Raw genomic sequence first — 14,337 nt, 5'->3', positions numbered from 1 at the left:
TTTTTTTTTTTTGGACATACTTGGCAAATAAAGATGATTCTGATTCTGATAAATGCATATGGAGGGTGAAGTCGCGGGTGTAATGTTGTGGGGTCTTTTTCTGTTAAGCGACCAAGTGGATTTTTCCTTCTTCGTCCTCCAATTGGATGCCGGAGCGCACATTTGGGGAGGAGCAGCCCAAACCGCCAAAAGGGAGGAAAAGTGTTCAGGGGAAAACAAAACCAAAAAAGATGTTTCGAGCTCTGTGGAGTCTCGCTCCTCCGAGCTTCCTTTCAGCCTAATTGAGTTCCAAATGGTAACTGCAGCGGCCCGGACAGCCTCTGGTTCAGCGCGGCCTAAAGCGGACTGACAAGACGGCGACGAGAGGACGAAGACAAAACCCCGAGTCGAGCAGTTTGTGGCGTTTTCCGCATCGCGCAGGATGCAGGCGCGCTACTCCGTCAACAGCCCAAACTCTCTGGGGGTCGTGCCGTACATCAGCAGCGAGCAGAGCTACTACCGGACCGGCGGCGGGTACGCCGGGATGCCTGCGCCCGTCAGCGTGTACTCCCACGCGGCTCACGACCAGTACCCGGCCGGCATGGCCCGCGCCTACGGCCCGTACAACCCTCAGCACCAGCCCAAAGACACGGTCAAGCCGCCGTACAGCTACATCGCCCTCATCACCATGGCCATCCAAAATTCGCCGGAGAAGAAGATCACGCTGAATGGGATCTATCAGTTCATCATGGAGAGGTTCCCCTTCTACCGGGATAACAAGCAGGGCTGGCAGAACAGCATACGCCACAATCTGTCTCTCAACGAGTGCTTCGTCAAAGTGCCCCGCGACGACAAGAAGCCCGGCAAGGGAAGCTATTGGACCTTGGACCCGGATTCGTACAACATGTTCGAGAACGGCAGCTTCCTGAGGCGCAGGAGGAGGTTCAAGAAGAAAGACGCGCAGAGGGATAAGGACGAGCGGGACCGGGGCAAGGAGCCGCCGCCGGTGGTGCGCAGCTCCCAGCCCGTTCGCATCCAGGATATAAAGACGGAGAACGGCACCTCCACGCCGCCTCGGGCCGCGTCGCCGGCCCTGAAAACCGAGAGCCCCGACAGCAGCGGCACGTCCGGCGGCAGCCCGAGCAGCGTGCCGGACGGGCTCGAGACGCAGCACCACAGCCAGGCGTCCGCACATCAGGGCTTCGGCGTGGACAGCATCATCGGCTCCCTGCGAGGCTCTCCCCGGGCTGACCTCTCCCCGCCTCTCCTCGCCTCCTCTCGGACCGCTGTGACCCCCTCCCTGGCCGCCACGCTCAGCTACTCCCCGAACCGGGCGTCGTCCGCCACCTGCAACCACAACTCCGCCTATCACTGCAACTTGCAAGCCATGAGCCTCTACGCGGGGGACAGGACCCCCGGTGGCCACCTGGCGCCCTCCGCCACCGCGGACGAGGTTTTGCCGGACTATTGCGTGACCAGCACCGCGAGCGCCGCGTCGCCGCCGCCGCCGCCGCTCGGCCACGCAAACGGGAGCCAGGCGAGCCAGGAGGGCCACCACGCGCACCAGGGCCGGCTCGCCTCCTGGTACGGCGACCTCAGCCACTTGAGCGCGGGGTACCCGTCCCAGCAGCAGAACTTCCACTCTGTGAGGGAGATGTTCGAGTCCCAGCGGATCGGACTCAACGGCTCCCCGGTCCACGCGAGTAACAGCTGTCAGATGGCCTTCCCGTCCACGCAGTCCATCTACCGCACGTCAGGAGCTTTTGTTTACGACTGCAGCAAGTTCTGAGAGTCACGGCGTCTCTTTCAAATTACAACCTTAATATATACTTTCTTAGTGTATGTTTGCAATGTTTTTTTGATTTTGGATTTTTTTTTTTTTTTTTTAAATTGACATCCTGAATGGACAAGCGCGATTCAGAGATGATTTTGACCAGGTGCGTGTAAACACCAAAAACACGTAAGTTTATTCTCTTAACTTAAAAAATAAATATATATATATATATATATATATATAGCTCCAATGTTTAGCGTGCTGATAATTGACTGCAAAACATATCCTAATATATTTATTTTTGAAAAGTGATTTTCCTGAGCACCGAACACGCAAATTCCAAATGCCGCCTTAATATGTCCCCAATACGTTTAAGTGGGAACTTTGTAGACGAAACCGGTTATTTTATTCATGCCATTTGTCAACACATTTTTGAAGGCATTATTTTTTTTGTTCGTTTAATAAAGTGCTATGGTTTTAATTTGAGTGATGTATTAGTGCTACGTTTTTTTCTTCCTTTTTTCATTAGGACTGGATGGAAACCGACTAAAAGCACTAAAAGCAGGCTTTTATTAAAAAAAAAATTGAATACACAAGGAGTGTTTTATACCTGCATTAAAAAGAAATATGCAGTCACTTAGGCTCTCAACTAAATACATATATTCGGGACCCAATTAAATGAGGCCTTAGGATTCCGCTAAAAGGCCGAAATGTTGCAAACGTTCATTTAGGCAACGCACGCCAAGCGTAAACGTCCTTGTAAATAAACACACGTGTGGCAGCAGCTGCTGCGAGGCCACTTAAAGGCCGAGTCAGCGAAAGGACTCAAGCCATTACAAACTCAGCTTCCATCTTCGCCCCGCTGACCAGAGGTTGGATACAAAATTCGGCATTTGCTTGATTTCATGCACGTGTGGAGTAGACGTTCCCACAGGTATACTAATTGCATGAATCATTTTGTCTTTTTAATGGCGCCCGCCAGACGTGAATACTTCAGGTCAACGCACGACTATAATATTTTGATTTCTTAAAAAAACAACAACAACAAAAAAAAAAAAAAAAAAAAAAAAAAAAAAAACATACACATTAGGATTGCCTCGTTTAAAAATAACACCACGAGATGAGATAAAGATAACCATCACCTCATTTCACTGTACAGAGTAAAATAGAGGTTTTGAGGAATGAATTGAATATGATGATTATGGCTGCACTGTTTCGAATGTTTTGATTACGTTACCGTTACAAACCTACCCAAACCTAATTCTAAACAACCCGTCGCCGTGATTGGCACACAGCCACAAATCAGACAGACAAGAGAGCAATGGCGGTCACCGGTGCGTTTTGCTTTTTTTTTTTTTTTTTTTTGTCTTCTTTTTTTGTCTTTTTTTCTTGGTTTTACATTGTATTTTCACCTGCAGGCAGGTGGTTGCGAACATGAAGAGTTGTCAGTTCACACGAACCGCGCCAACGACACCACCTATCTTTCAGTAAGTGATTCATGAGGCGTTTTATTGTTTGGAGGCTTTTGTAACCTTGAGAACACACCCATTTGTGTCACGCGTGGTCCCTGATAACACGCAGCCCATTCACTGCAATTTGGTGTTCACTATATCACGCTCGAATATTCACAGGACTCCCAGTAAACAAAAAACACGGGCCTATATGCACATTTATATGAAATGTGTCTAGGTCATACAAAAGTGGATTTAAAAGGTCAACTTGCAACAATGCAGACGCGGTTTCCCTTCTCTGATCTTGACAAGCAGACACACTAAGTATGTTTACATCTTTGGCCTCTCCGGGGGAGCGAAATTAAATGCTCCCTGAAAAGACCTTCTCTTTTAATACTGCACGACAACACAATCACATTTTCCGCACAGGCTGAAAAAGAAAATCAGATGAATTGACGTCATTCGAACGTGTACATGTTTAAAATGTGTTAAAGTAACATTTCTTATTTGATTATTTTCGAGGAAAAATAGGGACAATTAGTCAGTCACTTCACCATATTTTAATCATGTGCAACCGAAAATGAAGTCACTTTTTTTTTTTTTTTTGCCAAACAGAAAACCTGCATATGAGCGCATGGTACAAACGAAGACGCTGCACGCAAGATGTTCAATGGAAGGAAGACTTTTATTTTTGCATTAATGAAGCTAAAAAAAAAAAAAAACACGCAAAAATGTTAGTTTGTAGTTTTTTGAATTCACTTGATTTGGGCTTTTATCTCACATGTCTATCTGAAAGGGAGTCATTTATAATGATAACATTTTTTTAGTCCTGCATGCAATTGAATTGAGACACGATACTAACATCTTCGATAATAGTTGTATTTTTAACAATTATAAAAAATAAGCTTTTCGTTAAAAAAAACGTCAAACTGTTATAACAAAGTTATTTACTCAATTAAAAAAAAAAACGTTTACTCAGATGTCCCCTTTTTGTACACTTAATGTCAGTGTTGTCCCCCTATCAATAGCCTATCTATGCAGACAAAAAGGGCAGTATAATAAAAGCCTTTTACATGGAATGGGGGACCACCTGTTGAGTTCAAATGGAGCGCTCGCGCAGCCGAATTAGCCCCAAGTGATTATTTAGTTTAACGTGTCCCCCCCCCCCCCCATTCTATTTATTCTTTTTATTTTCCAGATTTTGATCCGCTTGTCTTTATTTTCCCACCAACAGTAATCACGAGACTTGTGTTGTGGAGGGGCGAGTGCATGGAGAGCACTCGTGAGAGGCTCATGCGCCCCCCCCCCCCCCCCCCCGCCCATGTGTTCAGCTCCTCCGCTCTTCGCGAGCTTTCAGGGGCCCAAACCAAGTCGGAGCACATCTGCTTCTCATTTGGTCTCCTGACTGATACAGCACGTCCACGGCCATCACACACACTTGAAAAGGTCCTGGAGGTGCTGTCCTGAAACACCTCCACGCATGCACCCTCCTTAACGCAGATCTCAGCCTCAGTATCATGCAAAGTAACGTGATACGTTCAAATGACTTTGCTTTATCGTGCGGGGAACAATATTTACTGGGCCCAAGAAACTAGCTTGCCAAAGTGGTTTGCGATTTTATGATGTAAATCAGTTATTATCAAAGTATGCGAAAGAAATAAAAATACAATATTAACAACATTATAATAACTATCTTTTTTTTTTTTTTTTAATGAAACAGCACGCGCAGGTGGCGATTTCTTTATTACGTTTTGGTATTTAGTCAGGAAAATGAATAATTCTTCCACATGAAATGTAACATTAGCGTAATAAAATTCCCCTCATGTGCTTTTTATGCATGCTTACGTATAAATTATTCATTTAAAAAAAGATGATCAGAAATGCAACAAACTTTTTTTTTTTTTTTTTTTTAACGGTTGACTTTAAAAAAGGCCAGTGAGTGCCACGAGCAGGTCCGGATCCGTCTCAATAAGTGAACTTTTTGGGAGCAAATTTAAGCAGAATTTCCGAAACTCCTGCGGGTTGGTGGTGGGGGTGGGGGTAGGGGGAGACACACTTCCTGTCCAATAAAAGAGAGCTCTGTGCTGACAAATGAAAAAGCTTAAAAAGCAATGTGATCAGAGGAACACGACAGAAGCTGAAGCAGGCGACCTTTGCACAACACACACACAAGTTCATGATTCTTTATACATTCTGCTACTGTTTTTAAATAAAGCACACAACTAAAGGAAATCATGAATTGTTTAATATCTGAGAAAAATACACATTAACTTGGAACGGTCATGGACCTTCTATTGTGTGTGTTGATGGGAATGTTGACTGCCTGTCTTAAACGGACTCTCTCAGGCATTTGGGTTTTTCTTCATCAGCTCGATGTCTGCCTCCACCATTTCTTTCACCAGCTCCTGCAGACACGCGTCACATTTAAAGGTCAGCATGCAGTCAAGAAACTTTCAATGACACCGACACAGAAACGTCTCTTCGCAGCGGAGAGCAATGGTTCTTAAAGTTTACACCGAGTACCACCTTAAAAAAATACTTTGCTCTCCAAGTACCACAGACAAGTAAAATACAGTGGCGCGGTAGGCCCAAGTGTTCATGAATTATTATTGTTTTCTGTACAGAAGTAATGATTCAATTAAAATGTATTGCACATGAGTGTAATAAAAATTGAACCCACAGAACTGCTTGGAAAAAAAAACAGTTCTGAAAGATTCAATACAAATGTAATGTACTTAAAAGTTAAACAACACAAAACTGTACGTAACAAATGTAATGCACTGATTTTTTAAAAAGTTGAAAGAACTCTAACCTGCACAGTGTGAACATTTGATTCATTGATTCTTTTACGTACAAGTTGAGTGAGGCCATGGACCACGAGTTGTACAAGTACCACACTTTGACAATCACTGGTGCAGAGAAAACATCTTGTTCAATGGCCATATTTGATTTTGAAAAACAACAGATGGGCTGTGTATTCCGTAGATGAGTATTTATAAAAAAAAAAAACAAAAAAAAAGTTAAAATGTGTATGCAAAATATATATTTTTGGTAACAAAATACTTTCATTTCTTTATCATTCATTATAATGAAATTAAAATTATTCCATCAACTGATTTAAGAAAAATATGTTATTAGTTAATCCACGCATCTTCTATTCCACTTATCCTCATTTTACTGATGTTTGATTATTTTACTATTTACAATAAAGCAATTAAAATAGGAGGTAAATGAATTAAAAAACAATAAATACATTTCAATTAACAAATTTTTGGGCAAAAAAGACTAAATTAAGGCAAAAAATCTATTGTTAACATTAGTGCTCAGTGGGCCAGATTGAACAACGTGGTAGGCTGAACGTGGCCCGGTGGCCATACTTTGCCCACCTCAGTGTAAAGCCATCCAAAATAAATGTGACTTTGAAATTTGATTGTTTATTATTCGTGTCAAATAACCTCCATTACACCCCCTACCCTAAATCAAATTAAGTGCTCATTTAATATCAAGTCCTCATCGGATCTCATATTGTTTTTGTTTAAAATTGTATTTTCAGGATGGAAAACAAATCTAGCCAAATGTGTCTTTTATATATATTTTTTCATGCATTATATGGAAAATATGCTGAACATTATAAAATTAAAATAGAACAGAATTATTTACAGTATCTTTACAGATAATATACATTTTAAATATCACAGATCTAAATTATTCATGTTATATTAAAAAAAGAAATAAATAGATTCATGTTAAATAATTACAAACAATAGTGTAATCAAATAAAAAAAATATATATCAAATTGTAATTCCACTGTAAGCACTGTATCAACAATACTGTCTTCACTAAATAAAATAACTAAAACAGAACCATGATGTAGTGCAGTTGTACACCACCGTAAATGACAATACACTGTTAAATCATTATGTTCACACCTGGCCAGGGAGTACTTATCAGGTAACAGACTTCATTTAGGGAAGTTATGTCAAAATTGTTCAATCATTGAAAGTGGTGTCCTACTCTTATGATACTCATCGCACACATAACTGTACGTGCACCTATCCCTTGATTTGAATGAATCTGTGCGACATTTGCAGCTACATTGAGGAGTTGTCGAAACTGGGATACAGTACGCACACATTGTCAAGCACTCGTCACACTATTTCTCTGTATCCTAGCGGGTTAAAAAATATACATACCTTAGTGGTCCATTATGAGCATGTCAAGAGATTCTTTTTCTGTATCAGTTACGGTGTATCTGAACAAATATTTTCATCCTGTATCTGTATACAGTAGTAGCAGCTACTGCCGGTGTGGAAAAACATTCTTGTGACTCCATCCATGCTACCAGCTGGTGGGTGTTAAAATCAAGCCTTGACTCACCTCAAAAGTCACCTTTGGCTTCCAACCCAACTTCTGATATGCTTTGCTGCTGTCCCCTTGGAGGTAATCCTATAGGGGAAAAAGTGAAGAACAACAAATGTTGGCGCGTGTCTATCAGGTAGCCATACACAGGAGACGCCAACAGCTGGGTGAAGTTTTAGTGTCTTCATATATTCCCAGCATCCAATCTGTCCAGACAGTCTCCCCCCTTCGGTGCCAGACCATGATGAATTGTGGGACTCTGGTGGCGTAACCCTAAGACCAGAACTCATGATTTCCCCTCCTAACAACCCCTTACTTGTTTTCTCCCCTGTTGTGTTTTGTGCCGGGTTCAAGACCCACTGAGAAATGTTTGAGACCACCAAAGAGAGTTTGAAAAAACATGAATTTTCAAAGTAGCCTCTCGTTCTCTCTGTGGCCCGCACATTCTCACAAAAACACACTTGAGTGGGCGAATCAAATAATCCGGAGGAACCTGATATGGCAAAATCTGTTATCTTAGTTAAATCAAAAACACAAGTTGATGTGCATTATTTTTTTTCAGTATCTGTTGCCATAAGTAACACAACCTAGAGGTGAGGGAGACATTCTGGAAGGCGCTAGACGAAGTGAATAAAGTTGATGAGCCACACAATGAAGTTATGGTAAGAGTAGTGGAGGCTAGACTCAGGACAGATGTGATTATTTGAGAGCAACGGTATGGTTTCATGCCTAGAAAGAGTACCACAGATGCATTATTTGCCTTGAGGATGTTGATGGAAAAGTGCAGAGAAGGTCAGAAGGAGCTACATTGTAAAGTGGATCTAGAGAAAGCCTATGACAGAGTACCGAGAGAGGAACTGTGGTCCTGCATGCAGAAGTCTGGAGTGGCAGAGAAGTATGTTAGACTAGTACGGGACATTTATGAGGGCAGCAGAACAGTGGTGAGGTGTGCTGTAGGTTTGACAGTGGAGTTTAAGGTGGAGGAGGGACTGCATCATGTATCAGCCCTGAGGCCTTCACGTTTGCAGTGGTGATGGACAGGATGACAGATGATGTTAGACTGGAATCCCAGTGGACCATGATGTTTGCAGAGGAGATTGAGATCTGCAGTGAAAGCAGGGAGCAGGTGGAGAAACAGTTAGAAAGGTGGAGGCATGCACTGGAAAGGAGAGGCATTGAAGATTAGCCGAAGTAAGACAGAATATATGTGCATGAATGAGAAGGGTGGAGGGCGAGGAGTGAGGCTACAGGGAGAAGAGATAGCAAGGGTGGGGGACTTTAAATACTTGGGGTCAACAATCCAGAGCAATGGTGAGTGTGGTAAGGAAGTGAAGAAATCAGGTTGGAACGGGTGGAGGAAGGTGTCAGGTGTGTTATGTGACCGAAGAGTCTCTGCTAGGATGAAGGGCAAAGTTTATAAGACAGTGGTGAGGCCAGCCATGATGTATGGATTAGAGACAGTGGCACTGAAGAGACAACAGGAAGCGAAGCTGGAGGTGGCGGAAATGAAGATGTTGAGGGTTGCTCTAGGAGTGGCCAGGTTGGATAAAATTAGAATGGAGCTTATCAGAGAGACAGCCAATGTTAGATGTTTTGGAGACAAAGTTAGAGAGAGCAGACTTTGATGGTTTGAACACATCCAGAGGAGAGGGAGTGAGTATATTGGTAGAAGGATGATCAAGATGGAGGTGCCAGGCAAGACAGCAAGAGGAAGACCAAAAATCAGATTGATGGATGCAGTGAGGGAAGACATGAGGGCAGTTGGTGTTAGAGAGGAGGATGCAGGAGATAGGTTTACATGGAAAAGGATGACACACTGGGGTGACCCCTAACGGGACAAGCCGAAAAGGAGAAGAAGATGATGTTGCCTTAACTAACATATCTAAGGGTTCATGTCATCGTGGTTTGAACCCAAACTTGCTCAAATAGTGTTCAAACCATCATGTCATCAGCCCTTAGTTAGGCTAGTAATCACAGCATAAATGGGGATTCCGCGAAAATGTTTTCTGGATTTGCACACGTGAAGGTCCGCCATACAGTGGACAGAACGCGCGAGGGTAGTTGGAACATTAATTTCGGTCGACAGCAGAGCAGGATATTGCCCAAAATGGCGGTTCCCTGAGATGGATGAAAACTGATGAATTAATCAGTTTGAATTATTATTCCACAAATGCAATATTAATCAGAATCGCGTGTTTAGACTAAAAGGGGCACATACAACGTATTCTTGCAAAAAACAAAATTGCCCCTTTAACACAACACTCAGAATACACAGTACTGAGCCCATCATTAATTGCTGCACTACTACAACAGTAATGGCCGAATAATGTGAATAACTGCTTTGGGGTGAAGAAAGTTGAGAATTCTCATGCAAGACTGTGCACCATCGCACATGCAAAAAAAACCAAAAACAAAACAAAATTATAACTGAAGTTTTTTGCGGCTATGGTTAAAAAGAGAGAAAAACGCGTTTGGGCACCTTCATCCCCTGACCTCAACCCTATTGACAACCCGTTGATCATATTTAAAAGGAAGCTCTACTGTATGAGGATGAACAACAGTGTAACTCCAGACAGCAACTTTGGGAGAAATGGTTGCATCATCAAATGAGTTACAGGCAAAACTATCGATGAACTTCCAATTTCAATGGATGAGAGAGTTGTTAAAATGACATTGAAGACTGGCTATAGACTGTAATTTGATCGACAAAGATGTCTTTCTTGGTTGAAAAAAAAACCTTTATGTAAATAAAAAAAATACAGTAAAAGAGATTTTTTTTAGCGTTCTTTACCAACCTGTAAGAGTTGTGCATACTAAATTGATTATTATTAGTAGTATTTAATTTTTAAAAATTAAATAAAATCCCAATTGTCAGGGAGGCTTATTGATAAGCAAATCATTTTATTCAATGTAAATCGCAGTGACTATTTATGAAAATTACCAAAAACAGCATATGGTTAATAATTTAGATCAGAGTGTAATTCATGTCTCTCTGACAATTAAAAATGATTTTTTTTTTCAAAGTCAATGTCTTGCTACATTTGTAGTATTGGATGCCATTAAACTGACCAGGTGTGCACAAGAAAGCGTCCAGTAAGTGTATAATTCATGTTGCCTGAAAAGTAGGATTATGTAACTTCGCGGTCCTTACAGTATTTCCATTCCTACATGAATTACAAGGTGAGAAGCAGATGGAAGTTTAAAAATAAATAAATAAATAAAATGATGAAACTGCTCTGTGAAAAAATAAAATAAATAAATACAATTACATCCACTTTGGCGCTGAAGGCAGAACTGGAAACGATTTCAGACTCATAATGTATAGCAATCAGTCATAATTTACCACGGCGCTACAGTGTAATCATTATGGATGACTTGCTTCATGATTTGATTACAATTTACTTGCTTCATAATTATACTTTGCAATGTATGAAATATGTCATGTCTCCAAGAAAGAAATTTGCTCTATGTGCTCGCCATAACCTGACTAAAACAATGCCGTCAAGACAACTTTTTTTTTCTCGTGTGCTGCCTCAACTTGTGCTACACATCAATTGCAGACCTTTAAAATATTTTTTAAGCTTTGAAAGTTTAAAACATTAAACTTAGAAATATTAAAAACATGTTTCACGAAGAACTGCGTTGTGTATTACTATCACAATTTGTGTTGTGTAGAGATAAAATATTCTGCTCATTTCTTTAACACTGTTTGTTGTGCCTGGGTGGTGACGTGCAGTGTCTGCTATAAATGTGTGTCTCGTACTTTTTCTGACCAAATCACATTAACAGCGTTTTAATTTAATTTAATCCAGTGGCTCGTTTTGTCAACAAGGATTTCGACAGGTGACAGAGAGTTTGGATCGCTCAGTGGAAAAAAAGCTGCTAACAAGTCCTCTGCAGCCATGTGAATTCACCCCAAACAGAGCATGTAACGAATAATTGAACTTAAACTACAAACAGATGGGGCACAATATAATCTTCATATGGATCCGATTTGGAACCGAACACCAAGATGCTGGTAAACTCTGTTAAAAGCAGGACTCTCCCTGTGCCTCAAAATATGTAGTTACAGATTATATATAATTTAAAAAAAAAAAAAAAAAAAAAACAGACTGTAGGTAAATGTAATGTAGTGAGTCAGAAGTATGTACTCTCCCCAAGGTTGAAGTTGATACAACATAGCACCATGACAAATAAAAAGACCAGTGATCATCCATTCAGAAGACAGAAGCGGCACCTGGTTGAAGCTATTGAAAAGATCAGTACAGAGCTTGAGCTGGACAATATTTCACCAAAAGAGGAGGATATATGATATAGTGCGTAATCTATAAAGGGATATTATGGTGTATTGCTTTACATATTGCAACATTAGAAAAGAACAATCTTAATGTTGTTGTTGTTAATGCTAGCCTTGGCTACAGCATTGCTGCTTTTTAACCCATGACTAAAAATCACAAATAATCAGTGTATAAATAGCCCCGATGTTAAAGTTCTTTGCCTGCGGTTTAGTAGTTTGCTGAAAAATATTTATTGGACTGGGTAAAAAAAAAATAAAGAAATAAAAAAAGAAAAGAAAAAATAAATCACCAAAATTTCACGATCATGTTTATTATGTTATGTTAGTTGAAAAGCTATTGGATGAGAGGTGAACTTGGTTCTCTGTATGACTGTTATTGTCACGTAGAATCTCACACTGCAAAGTGAAGTGTTCATAAAATAATATTTCCATCTATGTGGTAGTATTCCAAATCCCCTTGGCCTTACTGTTTTTCCAACACTCCCCACAAAAAAAGAACCCATTAAACTCAACTTAAAACATTTTAAAGGAGACGACTGAGTGTGAGCATGGTCCATAAAGCACACACGCAGTACAAGGCAATCAGAGTAGGTATTTCCAGGTTAGGGTTGTACCCCAACTGGTCACACATGTACTTGCAAGAGATGATCTCTCTTGAGTCCCTACAACCAGAAATGTGATCCCTGGGTGCTGGAAAGTTGGCCATTGCTCCATTGTGTCACTTCTGTGATGGGCCCAAGTCAAATTTCGTATAATGGATAAACAGATGTCTTCGCAACAGTAGAAAATGCCTTCATCTTAAATTTTAAATAAACTAAGCACAACAGTACTGTTTTGGAAGTCAGGTAGCAACCGTGCAGTAGAGAAGACAACATTAGAAAGGAAAGCAAATAGTGTTGACTAGACTAAAAAGTTGTTTTTTGACCAAACTGACGACACCGCATCAGGACCTCCTAAAGTTGCATTGATGTTGTTTTCTGACAACAATGGGAGTAAGAAGGGAAAACAGGGACAAAAAAGCAGTTCTCTCTCAAGCCCTGATGTGGTTGTTTCTCTGCAGAAACGTGGCCCTCGCAGTGCACAGGTGTGTGAGCTTGTGCGTGAGCAGATGAGAACACACTCTCGGGAGACCCAGAGTCACCAACTTGTCACCGGTCAGCTACTAACGCACCTCAACCAGCATTGCATCAACCTATCCAGTCGATCAAAGCACAAAAGAATCGGGCTCAGCTAGCGACAAGTGAGGAGGAATGAAATAAGAGAAGCTGCTAATGTGCATGATATAACATGATTTTGAACCTGAGGCTGGACAGTGATCCATGTGGTTAGCACTGCTGCCAGCAGGTTCTGATTGGAATGCAGGTTTGAATCTTGGATGTTGTACTTGGATTATGTTCCCTGCAAGTAGTCGAGCTACCTCCCGCAGTGCAAAAAAAATAATTTTAAGCAATTTTTCTTATTGGTGTCAGTTTGAGTGTGGAGGCTGTACTTGTCACTTTGCCACTAAAGCAGGAGTGTCCAAACCTTTTCCCCTGAGGGCCGCATACAGAAAAATCGAAGGATGCAAGGATGACTGAAATCATTCACCTTTAATTTAGTAAACACAGTAAAGCCAAAATCCACAAACAATTATAAAATGTTTATAAATTGTAGTTATTTTTAGAAACTACAACATTCCAGCTTTTTGTTAAAGGTGAAAACACACATTTTGGGCTGGCCCGCAACCCTGTAACCCTCTAAAATAGGTCTGCCCTAGCATTGTGTTGATCTCCACATTCAGAACCAAAACAAGAGCATTCATTGGACATTGACAAGGAGCAGAAATTTAAGGAAACAATTTTTTTTCCTTTTTTTGTTGTTGCTTATAACACACTCCCAAAACACATCAGTAACTGCACCCTGTTGAAAACTCTCACCAAAACTCGTTTTAAAATGGCTTTTAGTGTTTAAGTTTGACTGTTAAGCGTCTTTCAGTGTCTCGAAAAGTCCTTTATAAATAAAACTATTATTATTATTATTATTAAACCAAAACAACAACACCAATGTGCTTGCTATAACTAAGAGTATGTGTTTTTTCTTTTAGTCTGTGTAGATTCTCGGTCCTCGAGGTCATGGAAATCCGCATACAGGCATCTAGTTTGTTGGATTTGTTGTGTTTTTGATTGTTTTCAGTAAATGTGAAACAATTACGGCCTATTATGCTTATCTATATTAAGTAAATTTTTTTGGTAGTAGTTATACAGTCGTTGTAGTTGTTGTAACCCCCACTTTTTCAACGCTCACAGTTTTCAAGCTCCCCCCCCCACCACTTAAAAAAAAAATAGTGATGCGGGCCATGTCAAATGTTATTTTGAGTATATGCTGTGGGCCGCAAAACAATGGAAGGCGGACCGCAAAGGTCCCTTAAGTTGTAGTTTGGATACCCCTAACCTAAAGTATCAGAACTTTTTGTCCTTGAACCTTGGAACTGAAAGGT

The 14,337-nt window shown here is 41.1% G+C and overlaps 2 protein-coding genes across 3 annotated transcripts in view; one reads left to right on the top strand and one right to left on the bottom strand.

Moving 5' to 3' along the window:
* The first annotated feature begins 204 nt into the window (after positions 1–204).
* foxc1b (forkhead box C1b) lies at positions 205–3,867 on the top strand. Its single transcript, XM_061683630.1, has 3 exons — positions 205–1,939; positions 3,172–3,240; positions 3,820–3,867. Exon 1 carries the CDS (start codon positions 422–424, stop codon positions 1,766–1,768), a length of 1,347 nt encoding a protein of 448 aa, XP_061539614.1. The 5' UTR covers positions 205–421; the 3' UTR covers positions 1,769–1,939; positions 3,172–3,240; positions 3,820–3,867.
* A 1,560-nt stretch (positions 3,868–5,427) lies between these two features.
* Positions 5,428–14,337, bottom strand: part of gmds (GDP-mannose 4,6-dehydratase) — a 269,412-nt gene continuing 260,502 nt past the window's right edge. For both annotated transcript variants that reach the window (XM_061684765.1, XM_061684766.1), the window contains 2 exons: positions 7,583–7,651; positions 5,428–5,609 (listed from right to left, as the gene is read on the bottom strand). In XM_061684765.1, the coding sequence (XP_061540749.1) occupies positions 5,547–5,609; positions 7,583–7,651 (132 nt within the window). In that variant the 3' untranslated portion in view covers positions 5,428–5,546. The remainder of the gene's footprint in view (positions 5,610–7,582; positions 7,652–14,337) is intronic.

Source organism: Phycodurus eques, chromosome 8 (genome assembly GCF_024500275.1).
Source record: "Phycodurus eques isolate BA_2022a chromosome 8, UOR_Pequ_1.1, whole genome shotgun sequence".
NCBI classification, from domain to species: domain Eukaryota; kingdom Metazoa; phylum Chordata; class Actinopteri; order Syngnathiformes; family Syngnathidae; genus Phycodurus; species Phycodurus eques.
Note: the sequence above shows the minus strand (reverse complement) of the source record. Positions and strands in the feature narration are given on the sequence as shown.